The sequence below is a fragment of the Hemiscyllium ocellatum genome, chromosome 8 (assembly GCF_020745735.1).
Source record: "Hemiscyllium ocellatum isolate sHemOce1 chromosome 8, sHemOce1.pat.X.cur, whole genome shotgun sequence".
NCBI classification, from domain to species: Eukaryota; Metazoa; Chordata; class Chondrichthyes; order Orectolobiformes; family Hemiscylliidae; genus Hemiscyllium; species Hemiscyllium ocellatum.
Window position 1 is genome coordinate 89921971 of NC_083408.1, and position 20348 is coordinate 89942318.

The window sequence follows — 20348 nt, forward strand, 5'->3', positions numbered from 1 at the left end:
CATTTCAATCAGTTCCTTGAGGAACAATACTTGAGGCAAGTGACACGAATGTATGTGAGTGAGGTCATGTTATTTGGGGACACAATGGTAATTGTATATTCATTGCATCTAATTATATTCTAGATGTTAGGAATAAACTGGGAATTCACTTGTGCCTTTTAAAAAGGAACAGATTGAAATGGATTGTTGGGTGAATAGGTGCAGGTTTATAATGTCTGCATTTGTGAATAATTGGCTCCAGTACTATCTTTTACCATCTGGGCCTCTGGAATATAACATACAGGAAATAGTTTGTTGATACATTTGAAGCAGATGAAAATTCAGTGAGAAAGTGTGTGTCATTGTGATTAACTTTAATTGCTCCGGCAAAACAAAATGTCATAAATGGATTGAATGGCCTCCTCATGTGCAATCATTGCATGGAAAATGACTGAGTTAATGAAATTACTGTAGAACGAGTTTGGGTAACTACAATATAGTCACACAATCCTTATAACAAAAAAAAGCTTTTACTGAACCGTTATACTGCAGCTCTTTGTCCACAGTATTCCCTTGCCAGCTCTTATTTTAATGCATTGTGTCAGTCTTAACCACATGATGGCGCTATATGCTAGTTTGCTATATCATGATTAAGCTGAAAAATGTGTTGCTGGAAAAGCGCAGCAGATAAGACAGCATCTAAGGAGTAGGAGAATCGACGTTTTGGGCATAAGCCTCTCTTCAGGAATGAGGAAGGTGTGCCAAGCAGGCTAAGATGAAAGGTAGGGAGGAGGGACTTGGGGGAGGGGTGTTGGGAATGCGATAGGTGGAAGGGTCCAACTCTCGGACTCAGCACCACCTTCTTGACCGGCAATCTACTTCCCGACCTCTCCGCCCCACCCTCTCTCCGGCCTATCATCCTCACCTTAACCTCCTTCCACCTCCCAACGCCCCTCCCCCAAGTTCCTCCTCCATACCTTTTATCTTAGCCTGCTTGGCACACCTTCCTCATTCCTGAAGAAGGGCTTATGCCCGAAACTTCGATTCTCCTGCTCCTTGGATGCTACCTGACCTGCTGCGCTTTTCCAGCAACACATTTTCAACTCTGATCTCCAGCATCTGCAGTCCTCACTTTCTCCTCCCTGCTATATCATGATGGCAATTCATTCATAAGTTTATTACCTACAGCATACTTTCATGTACATACTATTTGGAGAATTCTGAGAGTATACATTATTCCTGAAATGCAGAATGTTAAAAGTGCTATCAATTCCAAAGATTTTGATGATGGCTAAATTAACCATTTAAGTAAATACAGTTGGACCCACACCTCACTTTCCAGTGGTTCACTAAATGATGTTGATTTTAATTTTTGGAAATTTACATAGTAATTTTAGTGTAACATACCGTTATTTAATTTCTTAAACTATGTCTTTTTAGGAAACTGTATTTCCAGATAATTCAAAACCCAGACACTTAAGTAGTCAATAAGTATGCAGTGCTGGATTTCCTTAATCTTTCAGGCAAATTTTCAGTGCTGTGTCACAGAATTCGCTGTAAATGTTGTGATATTATTGACTTACTTTCCTTCCACTTAATTCTGAACATGAATCAGCTGCTGAGCATATATCATATTCATCCATGTCACGATTTGTGCCTTGGATGACAAATATTCGTGTCACATAAAATCAATTTGAGTAGTTGTTTCCTGGGCTAATGTGACTGTGATAAACTCTAGGTTTAACAGACGTGGACAGCTTCAACAATGCAAAAATCTTAGGGTAGTTGATTTGGTTTGAACACAAAAATAAGGCTTTGTCATGGATATTCAAGTTATGTGAGATATCTGTGTGTAATTGTTCTGGTATTATTTTAAATACAATATATGTAATCTACTTGTGTAGAGACCAATGATGCTGGGGCATTGTGGTATTCATTTTTATCTGTTAGATTTCTCAAAATCATTTTACTATTACTATTACTATCTATAATGAATTTCTAGTTATGCTTTACTATTAATGTTTGGCTGGTTCATTCTTACATTTGTCTTTCTCAGACATCAGTCAGTAAAGAAAAAGAATTAGGAATTGGATTTGTGACCTGCAAAGTATGTCCTCATTCTATAACGTTATCTTGCTTCCTGTCATTTTATTAATGCTCCGTGCTATTCAGTTTTTAAATTCATTTTTAACATACTCACTTACAGCACAAAACTCTTAACAAGTGGAATTACATTCAAACTGCTAAATATATTCAAGATGTTCTGCTTTATGTTGCAAAATGTTAGCTTTCTTGCTTGCTGTCAGCACAGCAATTGTTAGTTCAATAAATGTAGACAGTTTGAAAACCCTTGAACATTCAAAGTGAACCTTTAATATTCAACATCCTGTGGACCTTCAGTTTTTCAACAAAAGCTATTTGAATATACTTCATAAAACAAGCTATTATTTTCTGGTAAATGTACAAAATCATCAATAGAATTATAACTAGTGCATTGTTTTAAGCAAACTTTGGTTGGCTTTTCCCTAGTCTGAGTTTTTACTGTTATGCCATTACTGAAGTTGGGAGCGGAATTATGATGCTTCTGCATTCAGAACATATAGAACAGTACAGCACAGCGCAGGCCCTTCGGCCCTTGGTATTGTGCTCACCTTCTATCCTACTCTAAAGTCAAACTAATCTACATACCCTTCATTTTACCATCATCCATGTGCCTATCCAAGCGTCACTTAAATGCTCCTAATGTATCTGACTCTACTACCACTGCTGGCAATGCATTCCACACATCCACCACTCTTGTGTAAAGAATTAACCTCTGACATCTCCCCTAAACCTTCCTGCAATCACCTTAAATTTATGCCCACTTGAGAAAGCCATTTCTGCTCTGGGAAAAAGTCTCTGACTATTCACCCTGTATCTCTCATCATCTTGTACACCTCTATCAAGTCATCGGTCATCCTTCTTCGCTCCAATGAGAAAAGCATTAGCTCCTTCAACGTTTCTTCATAAAGATGACCTTCAGTCCAGGCAGCATCCTGGTAAATCTCCTCTGCACCCTTTCTAAAGCTTCCACATCGTTCCTATAATGATGCAACCAGAACTGAACACAATATTCCAAGTGCAGTCTAATTGGGGCTCTATAGAGCTGCAGCCTAACCTTGTGGCTCTGAAACTCAATCCCCCTCCTCATGAAAGCCAACACACCATACACCTTATTAACAATCCTATTAAATTGGGTGGCAATTTTGAGGGATCTATGGACATGGACCCGAAGATCCCCTCTGTACCTCCACACTGCCAACAATCCTGCCTTTAATCCTGAATTCTGTATTCAAATCTGACCTTCTAAAATGAATCACATCACATTTTTCCAGATTGAACTCCATCTGCCACTTATCAGCCCTGTTCTGCATTCTGCCAATGTCCCATTGCAACCTACAATAGCCCTTCACACAATCCACCATTCCATCAACCTTTATGTTATCGTCAAACGTACTAACCCACCCTTCCGTTTCCTTATCAAGTCATTTATAAAAATCACAAAGAGCAGAGGACTCAGAACAGATCCCTGATGTAGAATCCCCTCACTTTCATACAATATGTCCTTCCTCAAATCCTAACAATGCTCCTATTCATTCTTGCAAATTACTGTTCCATCTCCAAACTCCTTTTGCAATCCAAACTCTAAGAATATGTGCCCATTTGAGTCCTGCTGTTGCAACTGAAACAACAAAGGCACAGAATACACTCTCTGTGATTGTGAGTGAGTATTTTGTCTCTCCCTCCTCCTGGACCCATGTGCAACCCTTGGGATAGTCACCTTCTCTAGCTTCCTCCAAACATTTTGATCAAGATTTTCGTAAACCTTATTAATATTTCATTTGTCCTTTTACATGTGATTGTATTTCACTTTTCTATAGTAGCATCTTGGCCAATCAGTGTTGACTTGCCAACCAATTAGCAACTTTTCTCTTGTAGTAGAAGTTGGTGCAATTATTTGAAATGGCATACTTGTACTGATGGAAAATGAGAAAATTCAATAAAGGTCTTTTCAGCAATATTCAAGTACCAAGTGACTATATTTCTTGTTGTAGACAATTATTTTCTGTTCCTGTCACAGACTTATTTTAAACCAAAACATTTCAGTGTTGCACCTGTAAAAACCAATGTGGAACCCAAACTTGAGCTACCTTCACTTGTGCTTCCTTGTTGTTTATTGCTGATCCTTTATTTTAGAGCTGAGGATTTCTTGGTTCCAGAACTTCAAGCAGCAGAAGAAGAGAAGAGCAAACTCGATTCTGGTCTGAGTAATGGCGAGGAGCCTATGGATCAGGATTTATCTGATGTTCCAACAAAGTGTATCTCAGCTTTAGAAACCATAGAAATCAGGTTAGTAGGGTTGATTTTTAATGTTTGAGCTGATAAACCTTGCATACATAAAAATCTGCTTATTCTTCTTCCACTAAGACAAAATATATCAACTCATCAAGTAATTTGCCATCTTCTTGCAGAGCCAGGGTGACATATATTGATTATGAAGGACGCTCAGATGGTGACTCTATTAAAAAAATTATTAATCAGATGAAACCCCGACAGTTGATCATTGTTCATGGGCCTCCAGAATCTAGCCAAGATCTGGCTGAAGCATGCAAAGCATTTGGTGGAAAGGACATTAAAGTTTACACACCAAAGCTTCAAGAAACAATAGATGCTACTAGTGAGACGCATATCTACCAGGTAATACAACTTGAGAATATATATAATTATTAGCTATTCAGATTTCTGCTGTTAACCTAATTTAAAATTAATATGTTGGCAGGATAATGAATTCTCAAAATTGACACTTTTAAGTTAGCTGCTGGATTCCCTCCCTACTTTAAAAGTTTAACAAAAGATGGGCTGATAGGCACTTGGCAGTACTGAATGGGTTCTGCATTGGGTGCAACATTAAACCAAGTTCCTGTTAACTTGTGTAGGTGAGAGGAATAGATCCTAAGATTTTACTCAAAGCAGAACAGTCCATTCTCCCAGGTTTTTGTCTATCATTTATCTTTTGGCCTCACACTACCAAAAACTACTAACTAAGTTCATTTTTTACTGTTTGAGCATTCATGTAATTTGACTTTCATACTTGCTTACACAACTCATTTTTAAAGTGAAGTTACTGTCCTTATTTGGCTAAGATCAGATTTCACACAGCAGCAGGTTTATTTGAAATCACAAGCTTTGGAATGCTGCTCCTTTGTCAGGTGGAGTTAAGAGAAGCACACAGGCACAGAATTTTAGAAGTAGAGATCAAAATATCGTACAAATGGTGTGAGTGGAGTGTCAGTTGGCTAAATAATAGGTTTCTGCAGGTGATCAAAACTACCAGACAGTGTGAGTAACATGTCAAGAGCTGAATAGCAAATGAGGCAGAGTGATAATTATAAAAAAGTTAAAAAGTAAGGTGGGGCTGGAAACAAACCAAATGGCTGGAATAACATGATAGGTGTAAGATTGGTGTGCCAAGGGTCTAACCAAAGTAACAAGTAATTCAAAACTCTACAAATTAATTAAGGTAAAGGGATCACAACAAGTTATCAAGGTGATTGTGTCAAAACAGAACAGTAAGGAAGATTTTACAGATACAGAAACAGTATGGTGGGGTTACAATTCGTGTTATTCCAGCATTTGGTTTTGTTTCTAGCACCATCTTCTTTTATATTTTTGTAATTATCTCTCTGCCTCAGTTAATCGGACCATAAGTCCTCCCTTCACTTGCTATTCAGCTGTTGACACTTTACGCACACCGTCTGACACTTTTGATCACCTTTGAGAGTTTGCTGCTGGAAAAGCACAGCAGGTCAGGCAGCATCTAACGGACAGGAAAATTGAAGTTTCGGGCAGGAGCCCTTCATCAGGAACCTGCTACTGAAGGGCTTCTGCCTGAAACTTCGATTTTCCCATTCCTCGGATGCTGCCTGACCTGCTGTGCTTTTCCAGCAACACACTTTCAACTCTGATCTCCAATATCAGCAGTCCTCACTTTTGATCACCTGCAGAAAACTGTTATTCAGCCCATTGATACTCCATTGATCTTTTGATCTCTCTGCCTATAAATCATGTGCCTGCTAGTTTCTCTTCATTCCGTCTGGTGAAAGAATAGTGCTGCGAAAACTTGTGATGTCAAATAAACTTGTTGGATTGTAACCAGGTGTCATGGACTTCTGACCTTGTCCACCCCAGTCCAACACTGCCATCTCCACATCATTATTTAGCTATGAATTGCTTTTGAAATTTTCAATGAAGCTAAATAAGAACAAGTCCTTTCTTTTCTGTTCATATTTTGTAATAAAATTTGGAAGTAACCGTACAATTTCTTGAGTTCACTTGAGTCCAGAACTAGGAAGCAGCAAATCACAACTGTTGCTTTAAAACATTTAGTCAAAGTATGTAATTAAGTGATTGTATCTTCATTCTTTTGGAAAGATAATTTGTATATAAGATTCTCTAATAAGGTAGAAATTACCACTAATTTGCAGCTTTGAACAGCAACACCCAGCCTTTAATGAATGTTATTTATAAATTTAACATCCTGTTATTGCAGCAGCTTCAATTCTTTGGAACTCTGCCAGAGGCACTAAATATTGCTACAAATTAATTTTATGTGAAACCTAAGTTTGATGTTTTCCAAAGAAAATTATGACAACACACGTATTAAGCTGCTTAGCAGTTGAAAAATTAAAGCATTGAGATTGTTAGCACTGAATTTACAATTTTAATCTTTGACTAAATCTGTTAAAGTGAAGGACGCAAAAACCATAGCTGAAAGCTCAAAGTTATCAGTGAAACAAATGTTTTGTTGCTCAGTATTTTTACATGTTATAAACAATTTTCTTAAATTAACAATGGGAAAAACATTCAAAAGTACACCAGAAATTATCTTTGGAAGAACTAAAGAAGTTCTTTTAATTGTGTTATTTTTCAATTGTATTTCAAAAGAGTTTTAATCCATTCTAAATTTGAAAATGTTATATTCTGGATCAAAGTATTATAGTTTCCATTACTTCCTGATAAAATTACAGCATTTATTCCTGTACAGAGATGATGGGCTGAATGGCTGTATTATTCTATGATTTCGTAATATTTGGATATTTCATTTTCACAGGTTAGACTAAAGGATTCTTTAGTCAGCTCTCTCCAGTTCTGTAAAGCAAAGGATGCAGAGTTAGCTTGGATAGATGGTGTCTTGGATATGAGGGTTTCAAAGGTAGATACAGGGGTCATTCTGGAAGAAGGTGAGTTAAGAGAGGATGAAGAAGGAGAAATGCAGGTTGATGCTCCCTCATCTACACATAACTCTGACCAAGTTGCAGCTCAGCAAAAAGCTATGAAGAGCCTTTTTGATGATGATGAAAAAGAGACCAATGAAGATCTTGATGTAATTCCCACACTGGAACCATTGTCACCAAATGAGGTATGGAAATTCAATTAAGAGACTTATTTTTCATTTGTTTATACGATGTTTGGTGTCGCTGGCAAAGTAAGCATTGAGATTGTGGTGATGAGCAGCTACCTTGAACTGCTGCAGCCATTGTGTGAAGGTATTCCTACAGTGCTGTAGATAGAGTGTTCCAATATTTTGGCCCATCTGCAAGGAAGGAGCAGCATTATTTCCAAATCTGAATGATGTCTGACTTACAGGGGAGTTTGCAGGGATCGATTTTATCATGTACATTCTAGAGATTGTGGGTTTAAGAGGTGCATTATTGATCATAGTTTTACTGGAGATCAGACCATAATCAGTTTGACTTTGCATTGTGATTTGTTGAACTTTTATAAAGTTAATGAGTCTTTAAGTAAAAAACAAGATTTTTTAAATGTGAAATGTATATTGACATTTAAGTGCCATAGTTCAATTATTTATCCAGCTTCTGTATTAAGATATAGCTTGCAATATTATTACTCTGGATTTCAAAATATGTTCTAGCTTTCTCTTGCACAGACCATGTGAAATTATTTATCAGTCAAAGGTCTAGCAACAGGAACATTTCATAATCATGGGTCTGAAGATGTATAACTTAAAGTAAATTTATATTTCGAACATACACATCCATGGTTCATTTAACTTTAGAAATCTCAACTTCATTTTGGATCAAAATTAAAGTTTTACTTGACTCCTGGAAGCCAGTAATTAGTATGAAATAACTAGGGTTTATTTGATTCTTTATATATGTTTTATAAAAAAGGAACGGGGCAGAACAGATTTAGAAACACACTTCAATTGTCTCACTTGAAAGAGAAAACCTTGTACAGTTAAGTGTCAAGACATGTTAATGTTAGAAAGAGTTGATGTTGAGGACATCTTGTTGATGGCCTTTCTAAGTTTTTCTCCTCTTCAATGTAAGTTGAGTTGAGTGACCAGAAACAATAGATTAAAGCTTGTAAACAAAATAACTGAAATTTAACAGTTGGTAATATGACTAAAATTTAGATTTAATTAAATTACAAATGGAATTAATATTCTGCCTTTGCCCTTGTCAGAAGCTATAACTTTGTATAAAAACAAATTGGTTCTTTTCTAGAGAAATGCATACTGTCAGAAAAGCCAATGCATTGATTTATTTCATTGTCCACTCTTCAAAATGGAAAATGGCTCATGAATTAGATAGACTCAGGGGGCACTACACATCCTGCCTAGTTGTTCTAGATTGCCTAGCCATCCCCTGTTCCTTGTCTACCAGTCTTGTCTTAAACTGTGATGTGTTCATTGTGGAGAGATGAGAGATACAAAGAGGAGTCTCCAGTTCTGTGTTCAGCAATACAAGTGATCTTTTACCACACGTGCGAGAAGCCAGAGACCACTCCGAATCTGGCTTTCATGTGGGGTCCAGTTGCCCTCTTAATCACTGCTCAGATTGGAAGAGAGTTCAGTGACACTTTGGCTTCCCTAGCCAAATACATAATTTTTATACATTTTGCATTACAATAATTACATGCAACATTGATGTCATTGTTCCATTCCCCTTAATCCTTTCACAGGATTGCATCTAATTCTGTAAAACACCCGACCAATGATGGACACCCCTGTGGATGCTCCCTGTATGATCTCATGATGTTTACCAGACATCGTTAACATCTGGCCTTGGGATCTTACAGCGTATCCCATTAATTTACATTCCAATGTTAATGGGGGTTCTTTTTTCAGACATTTACCAGACCTGTTTATTTCTGAGGATTGTTTGAATTTTGGTATTCATTATATTCCTTGCTGTCTTTATCAAATTCTCTTACCCATCTTATTATTTCTTACTACTTTAATCACAGGCGATACAAAATGATGCTAATTCTTATTAATTGCTATCAAATTTATATAAGTTCTAATAGAAGATTAATTATGTACGGAGTTATATGGTTACACCTAATGGTAGAACTCTTAAGCCTATGAGTTCAGCAGCTTCTTTCCTACCTGACCTAAACTCTGTCCCTCCATCTTGCAGCTGCAACTATAACTCGTTCTAGTCACATGATGTCTTCTAAATTAAATTTACTGACCCGACTCTAAATATTTCTCCACTAACTCATTCACTCAATAAGACAACAACTATTCCATTAATAAGACAAACTCAATTACTTTCACAGCTCAGTGAACTTGTCTGAACTCCTAGGGTTTTACAAGACATAATGTCATTTTTCTTTTACCTTACCATTTGTCTCTGTTATTGTGGGATCATACTTTTAAAAAAATTCTTGCTAAACTACAAACTTTGGGCTGTCTTCTCAGACTGTCTTTAACAGACACCTGCAACTGTGGGTTTATGCAGAACTCCTTTTATATAAATTTGTAAGATCCTTTGTCCAGCCTGGACCCTGTTACCTGGAATTTATCTGCTTCTCCAAACTACCATTGTCCTAAATTATGATCTCACTTCATTTCTGCACACAGCAAGCTAATTCTGTTCCTGCAGTTAAAAATCTTCTCCACCATATTTATGCCAAGTAAATGCCAGTGGGCAGCCATCTTGTGCAACCTCTGGCCATCGGCTAACCCAACAGTGACTATTTTGTTAAATGTGTTATCCATGTAGTTCTCAGCTTTGCAGATGTATCACATTGATTCCAGCCATCGCTACGGATCCAAAATCTCACTCTCAATTTTTTCACAGCTGGAGACATAGACACATGCGATGATTTAGGCCACATGAAGTATCAACCACACATGACATAGAATGGGCATTGAATGCAGTAAAACTGTCTTCCCTACTTTCAGGCTAATTACAATTTTCTTCCCTTCTTCAGTTTAAAGTAAAATTACTCATCAATCAACTCCAATAAATCTGTCTCTGTTTCTAACTGCTTGTCTGGGATCCTTTTCTTGACATATCTGTTGGTGATGTTGATTCCCAGTCCCAGTTTCTCCTCTCACCAGTTTTGCTAGGTGCTGCAGATTGTCTGTCTTAGGGTCCATCTCTCATCAATAAACTGCTTGCAAATGTTCAGTTTGAGCCCTGCCAGAACTTTTTGACTCTGAATTTCATCAACCTATTCCATACAAGAATTGAATGCTTGAGAAACGAAGTAGCTACATTTGACATCATGAGAATATTTGACTGCTTAAGCACTAGTGAGCTTTGGCAAAACTGGCTTTATTAGGATAGTTGGTGGCTTAGCAACAGAAAGGAGTATTGGCCTGCTTACTTGAGGGCAATCGTTGCATCCCCATGGAATCAGTGCCAGACTTCAGGGCAACATGCTTTGTATAACCATTTTCATCTCTGCCAGATTGCACAAACTTGCAGCGCAGATGGATCTGGGTGTTCTTGTGGATGAAACACAAAAAAGTTAGCATGTAGATGTAGCAAGTAATTAGGGGAAATGATGTTTTGATTTTTATTGCCAGAGGGGGTTGGACTTTAAAAACAACTAAGTCTTGTTACAGGGGTGTTAGTGAGACCACACTCCACCATGTACAGTTTGGTCCCTGTATTTTATAAAGCCTAGCCTGGCATTGGAGTCATTCAAAATAGATTCACTAGGCTGATTTGTAGGAGGAAGGTTAAACCTTTATTAAATAAAGTTTAGAAGAATGAAGGATGGCTTATTGAAACACAGAACATTCTGAAAGAGCATGATTGTGTTGATGTTGAGAAGATGTTTCTTCTAGTGAAGGAATCTTGAACTAGGGGACAAAGTAACCTTTTTTTTTAATTTCTCTATTTGTATCTAAGATTTGTGCCTAAGATAGTGCTTTGAGGGGCAACATTGTAAATTTTTCACTACTTTTGTACTTTACATGTGAGAATAAATTTAGTTCTAATTCTGAAGTAACAGAATAAGGCAGAATTCATTTAAAACTGAGATGCAAAGGAATTTATTCTCCCACAGGGTAGTGAATGTGTGGAATTCTCTAATTGATTAGTCATGTCAGCCTTTAGTGGAATGTGAATAATAAACAGCCCTGGGCTGATATGTGCTTGGTAATATTCAAACTATATATGAGCCCTGACCATTTCCAACAAAAGAAATTCCCCTTTTACCTTAAACATTACCTATCAACAATGTCCTGAGGTTTCCATAGATCAAATATTTAACCAGACCAATCTCAACAATGCAGTGGCTATAAAGTTCAAACCATGCATGTAATGGAATGGTCATTACTTACCAGCTGGATACAGCATCATCTGGGACGAAGCAGACCCTTTGATTATATCCCCCTATCACTTAATTCATGAGCAACTCCAAACATTGTCAAACCACTACGGTTAGAACAGACTGTCTGCAACATTTAGTGCATTAGTTTATTACACATACATTGGCAACAGTTTTCATTCCCATAAGTTTTGTTGCCTTGAAAGCATAAGGCATCAGTCTCATGAGAATACATGATATATCTTGCTACCACCTTTATCATCATTGGGTCAAAACTTTTATTTCCCTACCCTAATAGGGCCAGCATCACAGTGAGGATTGGTCATTGCCGTTACCTCAGAGCAGCCAGGAATAGGCAATAAATATGATCTTGATGTAATCACCCAACTTCCAAGATAAAATACAAATGCAAATCATTTCTCACAATTTCCAATGACCTAAAAGAACTTCTGAAATAGCGACATAATCTTTTGAAAACAGTCAGCAGGTCAAATAGTATCTGCAGAGAAATAAACCTAAGGCTGACTTCTGCTAAACTCTTGATAGTTGGTCTTCAAATATTTTCTTCTGGAATCATCTAAGACCAGTCATGAAAAGTTACACATCAATTTCTCATTTTTAGTAACAAAACAGTCTGAGGCATACCTTGTTTCTATAAATATGGTAAAATGTTGAATACAGATGCAATATTGGAACTTGACAAAATTTTGCTGCACTAATCCTGTTAAAACAAAACATTGTAGTGGTCAGTGATAAAATTATCAACAAGCAAGATGCTGTGCTTTCTCACTATGTGCCCACTATTTCTACTCCATATCATTCAACCATGGATTTGCTTTGAATAAAAAAACTCATTTTCTGGCATCAGTCATTAAGATTCAGGTTAATGTTCTGGGGATGTGTTCGAATCATAAGAATATGGGTTCAGTCCCTTAGTCTTTCTCCGTCTTTCAATATTATCATGAGCAATCTCATCTCAGCCTCAACTCTGTTTTGCTGCACGCTCCTGATAACTTTTCAATCCATTACTAATTAAAAATCTACTTACTAAATTGTTTCTGACTCTACCCTGTAAGCCATCTAATTTGTTGCACTAATTGTGTAAAGTTCTCATTTATTCAGTAAGATAACCGTGAAAATGCAAAATTGCAGAGTGATTTTAATTGAATTTTTACTCCAACATTTTTAGGTTCCTGGTCATCAAGCAGTCTTCATTAATGAGCCAAGGTTATCTGATTTTAAACAAGTTCTTTTGCGGGAAGGTATTCAAGCAGAATTTGTTGGAGGTGTTTTGGTCTGCAACAATTTGGTCGCTGTTCGAAGAGTAAGTATTTTTGTTTAGAAGTTAACGGTATGAAAAGACCAACAGCAGGTAACAGACATCTGTACAGAATAAGATTTATCATTCCTGTATGGCGAAAATGAATCTCCTTTGGTTTGTCATAATCTGATAAGTCAGGAAAACAAATTGGGTTTATCTTTGTAAAACCCTTGACGAGCAAAATTAGTTGGAAGGAAAATGCAAATTAAGCATTTTGTTCTTTTTATCATATGTTTGTTAGCTTATGTTTGAGTATGTAAAAACCCATTGTTACAGTAAGTTGTACAGCAAGATGAAGCTTGTGTGTAATAAGCTATTCATCCTGCTCTTTGCTCTGTATCTAGGTAAAAGCACAGGGAAAGTATACTGTTCTTTAGTGATAGACAACATTTCTGAATGCATTTTAACCTTTTTCTATCTAGTTCTGTTTTACAGCACCAATTATAAATATAAAACTTCAGAAAGTTTTGTGCGCTGCTGCACTGTCTTCTAGTCTCAGATTGATGTTCATGATAAACACCTTTCTGAGATGAAATACCTTAAAGTGAAAATAAAACTGATTTATAACACTCCAGTGGAGGCGCTGGTGTAGCGGTCATATAATTGGGTTAGTGATTCAGATTAATGTTCTGGGGATGTGTTCGAATCTTAAGAATATGGGTTCAGTCCCTTGATCTTTCTCCGTCTTTCAATATGATCATGAGCAATCTCATCTCGGCCTCAACTCTGTTTTGCTGCCCACTCCTGATAACTTTTCAACCCATTACTAATTAAAAATCTGTCTACATCCTTCTCAAATTTATTCAATGTACCAGCATTCACTATACTGAATCCCACAGATTCATGACTCTTTGAGAGAAATAATTTTTCCTCATGTCTGATTTAAATCTCCTATCCCTTACCTAAAGCTATGACCTCTCATTCTAGATTGCCACCAGAGGAAACAGCTGCTTGACATCTACTTTGTCAATCCCCTTTAGCATCTTACATATCTCAATTTTCTCTCTCATTCTTCTACAGAGTATAGGCCTAAACTGCTCATAAGACAAACTGTTCACTTCTGCAGTCAATCTAGTGAATCTCCTCTGAACTGCCCCAATGCATCTATATCAATCCTCCTGTAAGAGGACCAAAACTATATGCAAAACTATGTGTGTGGAGTCAGAATATTTTTCGACAGTATTCACTCTACAAAATGACAATGTTGTTGAGGAGAATGCTGAGATACAGGCTACTAGACTAGATGAGATTGAGGTTCACAAGGAAGAGGTATTAGAAATCCTGCAAATTGTGAAAATAGAAAAGTCCCCTGGGCCGGATTGGATTTATCCTAGGATCCTCTGGGAAGCCAGGGAGGTGATTGCCGAGCCTTTGCCTTTGATCTTAAAATCGTCATTGTCTACAGGAATAGTGCCAGAAGACTGGAGGATAGCACATGTGGTTCCCCTGTTCAAGAAGGGGAGTAGAGACAATCCTGGTAATTATAGACCAGTGAGCCTTACTTCAGTTGTTGATAAAGTGTTGGAAAAGGTTATAAGTGATAGGATTTATAATCATCTAGAAAAGAATAATTTGATTAGGGATAGTTAGCATGGTTTTGTGAAGGGTAGGTCGTGCCTCACAAACCTTATTGAGTTCTTTGAGAAGGTGACCAAACAGGTAGATGATAGTAAACTGGTTGATGTGGGTGTATGGATTTCAGCAAGGTGTTCGATAAGGTTCCCCACAGTAGGCTATTGTACAAAATGCGGAGGAATGGGATTGTGGGAGATATAGCAGTTTGGATCAGTAATTGGCTTGCTGAAAGAAGGCAGAGGGTGGTGGTTGATGGGAAATGTTCATCTTGGAGTCCACTTACTAGTGGTGTACCGCAAGGATCGTTGTTGGGTCCACTATAAACGACCTGGATGAGGGCGTAGAAATGTGGTTAGTAAATTTGCAGACTACACGAAGGTCAGTGAAGTTGTGGATTGTGACGAAGGATGTTGTAGGTTACAGAGAGACAATAAGGTAAAAACAATGCCTGCAGATGCTGGAAACTAGATTCTGGATTAGTGGTGCTGGAAGAGCACAGCAGTTCAGGCAGCATACAAGGAGCAGCGAAATCGACGTTTCGGGCAAAAGCCCTTCATCGGGAATAAAGCTGAGAGACAATAGATAAGCTGCAGAGGTGGCAAATGGAGTTTAATGCGGACAAGTATGAGGTGATTCATTTTGATAGGAGTAACCAGAATGCAAAGTACTGGGCTAATGGTAAGATTCTTGGTAGTGTGGATAAGCAGAGAGATCTCGGTGTCCAGGTACACTGATCCTTGAAAGTTGCCACCCAGGTTGACAGGGTTGTTAAGAAGGCATACAGTGTTTTAGCTTTTATTAATAGAGGGATCGCGTTCCAGAACCATGAGGTTATGCTACAGCTGTACAAAACTCTGGTGCGGCTGCACTTGGAGTATTGTGTACAGTTTTGGTCGCTGCATTATAAGAAGGATGTGGAAGCTTTGGAAAGGGTGCAGAGGAGATTTACTAGGATGTTGCCTTGTATAGAGGGAAGGTCTTACGAGGAAAGACTGAGGGACTTGAGACTGTTTTCCTTAGAGAGAAGAAGGTTGAGAGGTGACTTAATAGAGACATATAAGATAATCAGAGGATTAGATAGGGTTGACAGGGAGACCCTTTTTCCAAGTATGGTGATGGTGAGCACAAGGGGGCATAGCTTTAAATTGAGGGGTGATGGATATAGGACAGATGTCAGAGGTAGTTTCTTTACTCAGAGAGTAGTAAGGGTATGGAATGCTTTGCCTACAACGGTAGTAGATTCGCCAACTTTAAGTACATTACAAGCATATGATGTAATTCTTTGAAGAGGTGACAAGTAGGTTAGACCAGGGAAACCTAGTTAATGTGGTCTATCTAGACTTCCAAAAGGCCTTTGATAAGGTGCCACATGGGAGGCTGCTGAGCAAGGTGAGGGCCCATGGTGTTCCAGGTGAGCTACTGGTATGGATTGAGGATTGGCTGTCTGACAGAAGGCAGAAAGTTGGGATAAAAGGTTCTTTTTCGGAATAGCAGCCGGTGACAAGCGGTGTCCCGCAGGGTTCAGTGTTGGGGCCGCAGCTGTTCGCATTATATATTAATGATTTGGATGAGGGGACTGGGGGCATTCTAGCGAAATTTGCCAATGATACAAAGTTAGGTGGACAGGCAGGTAGTACTGAGGAAGTGGGGAGGCTGCAGAAGGATCGAGACAGTTTGGCAGAGTGGTCCAGGAAATGGCTGATGGAATTCAATGTGAGCAAATGTGAGGTCGTGCACTTTGGAAAAAAGAATAAAAGCATAGACTACTTTCTAAACGGTGAGAAAATTCATAAAGCCAAAGTACAAAGGGATCTGGGAGTGCTAGTCGAAGATTCTGTAAAGGTAAACATGCAGGTTGAGTCCGTGAATAAGAAAGCGAATGCAATGTTGTCACTTATCTCAAGAGGGTTGGAATATAAAAGCACCGTTGTGCTACTGAAACTTTATAAAGCTCTGGTTAGGCCCCATTTGGAGTACTGTGTCCAGTTTTGGTCCCCACACCTCAGGAAGGACATACTGGCACTGGAGCGTGTCCAACGAAGATTCACACAGATGATCCCTGGAATGGTTGGTCTAACATTCGAGGAACGGCTGAGGATCCTGGGATTGTATTCATTGGAGTTTAGAAGATTAAGGGGAGATTTAATAGAAACTTACAAGATAATACATGGCTTGGAAAGGGTGGACGCTAGGAAATTGTTTCCGTTAGGCGAGGAGACTAGGATCCGTGGACACAGCCTTAGAATTAGAGGGGGTCAATTCAGAACAGAAATGCGGAGACATTTCTTCAGCCAGAGAGTGGTGGGCCTGTGGAATTCATTGCTGCAGAGTGCAGTGGAGACCGGGACGCTAAATGTCTTCAAGGCAGAAATTGATAGATTCTTGATGTCACGAGGAATTAAGGGCTACGGGGAGAATGCAGGTAAGTGGAGTTGAAATGCCCACCAGCCATGATTGAATGGCGGAGTGGACTCGATGGGCCGAATGGCCTTACTTCCACTCCTATGTCTTATGGAATAGTGTAGGTTAGATAGGTTTCAGATTGGTATGACAGGTCGGCACAACATTGAGGGCCAAAGGGCCTGTACTGCGCTGTAATGTTCTATGTTCTATAACTCCAGGTGTCGTCTCGCTAATGCTTGCACAGTTGCAGCAATATCCCCCACTTTTATCCTCTGTTCGCAATAAATGCCAAAATTTCATTTGCCTTCCTAGTTACCTGCTGTACCTACATACTAGTTTTCTGTGATTCCTGCATGAAACAAGAGATATGGGGGAGCAGATAGGAAAGTTGAGTTGAGATTTGTTGAATGTTGGAGTAAACTTGAAGTGCCAAATTGCTTAATTCTGCTCCTAAGACCTATTTTCCTACAATTGCTTCTGAAGTGGGGATGGATCCACTTTTAAGTTCTTATTGCACTTTGTATTTTCTTTGCAGACTGAGACAGGACGTATTGGACTGGAGGGATGTTTATGTGAAGATTATTATAAAATACGGGACCTCTTATATGAACAATACGCAATTGTGTAAATGGACATGGAATAATCTTGAAAGACATTGGATTTTACTCTCATGGGGTTTCCTCAATCATCACTGTGTTGGAAAATATTTGTGACATGTAAAACAAAAGCTTGGACATGTTTTCCTGATGCAGTAGCACTTGCTCATAATTTGGATCTGTTTTCTTTCAACTCTACAGAAGAAATTTGTGTGGAACTGTTCTGTTAAATCTGAATATGTTCTGTCTTCACCAGTTCTTATACTATATTTTCTCGGTGATAACATGGAGTACATTTCACTGGTTCAAAAACTATACAAAGAATGACAAGATTTATTTTACCTGGTTTTCTGATAAAACTGTCAAAACATCCCAACGTTCAACCTATTAGTTTGTGAAAAATTGGCTTAATCCCTTGTATAGTGAGGGAAAAAATTTGGACAAATCTGAAGGATAGTTTTTCAGCTGATGCAGCTTGAAATAATTTTAATGCTTTTCATGTTTTTGAGAATCCAAGGTTGTATTTTGTTGTGAGTTATTATTCACTACCATAACATTGTTATTATAAAGCTTTTGAGATTGGTTATTAGGTTTTAGTAAAGCTATAATTGTTGAATTCATCAACATACAGTTTTCTTTTGAAGAGTTTTGGTAAATAGTTACAATACATTTATAAAGGGTAATTTAAATTTGAACTTATGTTTATAGGTTAAGGTTAAGGTTTTGACTTAACTTTGAATCCCAAGAAATGAGTAATTAAATTGCTTATCAAACTACTTTAAATTTCCTTTTGGCAAATTCGTCCCTTATGGGAAACTGTAGTCCATGATGGTGAGTGTTGGGAGATTTATTTAACTGTAAGAGATATCCTATCTTATCCTTGATATCTAGTCACATGAGTTTTCTATGGGTCCCTCTTTATAAGAAATCATTCCAAGAGCCCTGGAAGAATTGAGTCTTGGAACTGAGGGATGCTGAGATCAATTGTGGTATCCCTACTACCCATCATACTGTGATCATTCGAGGTATGTTGAAAGTATAATTTTTAATTTGCACAGTTGTATTTTCATATTATTGAAATTCTAGTATAATAAAGATAGAGCAGGAAAAACTATTCTGAGAGCTAGTTATTAGTTTTTTTGGGTAAAAAACAGTATAATGGAAAAAAGTCAAAGGTGAACTGTACTTTGATGAGAGTTGTTCACCAACAATTTCATGTATTACCTTACATTATCTATTATCCACATTCAAAAATAAATTGGAGGAGATTACAAATCTAAAGAGAGGAAGCATAAGAAACTGCTCCTTTGAAAATGTGCCTTGTCTGATCTCCTGGATGCCCCAAGGAAGCTCCTTTTCCTTTACTACAGCATTACAAAACTAGGAAAATACAAATTCACTGGTTACAAATAAAATTGACATTTTATTAAATTAAAGGTGACCATTATCCTCTTGAATGACAGAGCAGGTTCAAGGGATCAAGTCGCCTACTGCTGCTCCTAAATCATACATTTGTAAATACTATTGACTCTGGTACAGCATACTGGAGAAGCACTGTTCTGACATCTCAGATTTCATTTAAAATACATCCAGGTCAGTAGAATATTTATTGGAGCACAATATTTGAATTTAACAATGTTTTGCATTTGGGCATAGATTTCCTGATGTGGCAGAATATTGCAAACCTCAGAATAGTGCCTCAATTAGAAATGTAAACAGTTGAAAAATGCTGACCAACACTTCCTATAATGGAAGTTCCTAGGTAACTATTTTAAATGTTTTATTTCTCACCTTACAAAATATGTAGTCTCCCAGATGCTATCTCTCAGTTAAAAAAAAACTGTACACATTATGTGTAAGATTTTATAACTTTATATGCAAGAAATAAAAATGCCAATAAAATATTGTTTCATTTTCAGATTCTTAATGATTTATGTTGCTGCTGTTTGGTAGTAGACAAATTGCACATTGTGGCTGGTTAGCTCATATTAGGATTTCTGTCAAGTGGTTATGTTAGGAATGTCCATTTGTATTCTGTTTACAAATGTTGAAGACTCACTGTATAATTTCTGGCATATTTTGTTTTGAAATGGAAGCTAATCTTGAAAACAAGGCATAAATAAGTTATAAGTGGTAAAAACATAGTTTCACTAGCAATTGATTGGTTAATGCCTGTATAACAATGCACTCAACCAGGCTCAGAGGATAAATTATGTTCAATTCATTTTCTGATTCCATTTTCAATAGTGACCTATGAAACAGGGCTAATTGCTATTAAAATGTTTCCTCTGCCATTCCTCAGAATAAATTCCACCCGTTTGTATCCTTAATACTGTGTAACTTCTTTTGTTCTTATTATGGAACCAAACTTAGTTGTTTCACAAGATTATTTTATTTCGATTCAGGGAATGTTGCCTCAGGACGGTCAAATTTATTTAAATTTGTATGATAGCTATAAATTGATTTCTTGTAGCTTCTTATGCACCATGCAGCTTGAAGTATTTCAGTTGCACTTTTAGTTCAAGAAAAATAAAAGACCCTTGCAATCTTTAGCTAGTCAACAAAACTTAGACAAACAAATTGTGTGATCAGTAATTAGCTAGGATAGATTTCTGAATGCACTTCATTTGCAAGATAACTTTACAATTAACACACAACATATGCATTGCTTTTTTTCTATGTCTCAATATTTACCACTAATTACTCTGCTTAAATGTTTGCTACATGAAATAATATTGTTACATAACTTTCTGTTCAAAAACAAAGGGTAACATTTAATTTTATTTATGATTTTGATGATCAATGCCGCTTATCTAAATTTGGTGTTGACACACAGTTGAATG

The 20348-nt window shown here is 37.5% G+C and overlaps 1 protein-coding gene across 1 annotated transcript in view; it reads left to right on the forward strand.

Annotated features, from left to right (window-relative positions):
- Window positions 1-19835, forward strand: part of cpsf2 (cleavage and polyadenylation specific factor 2) — a 43383-nt gene extending 23548 nt beyond the window's left edge. Inside the window, exons 11-15 of the mRNA XM_060829348.1 lie at window positions 4216-4368; window positions 4491-4716; window positions 7130-7438; window positions 12800-12934; window positions 17445-19835. Of these exons, the coding sequence (XP_060685331.1) occupies window positions 4216-4368; window positions 4491-4716; window positions 7130-7438; window positions 12800-12934; window positions 17445-17537 (916 nt within the window). The 3' untranslated portion in view covers window positions 17538-19835. The remainder of the gene's footprint in view (window positions 1-4215; window positions 4369-4490; window positions 4717-7129; window positions 7439-12799; window positions 12935-17444) is intronic.
- The last annotated feature ends 513 nt before the right edge of the window (window positions 19836-20348 follow it).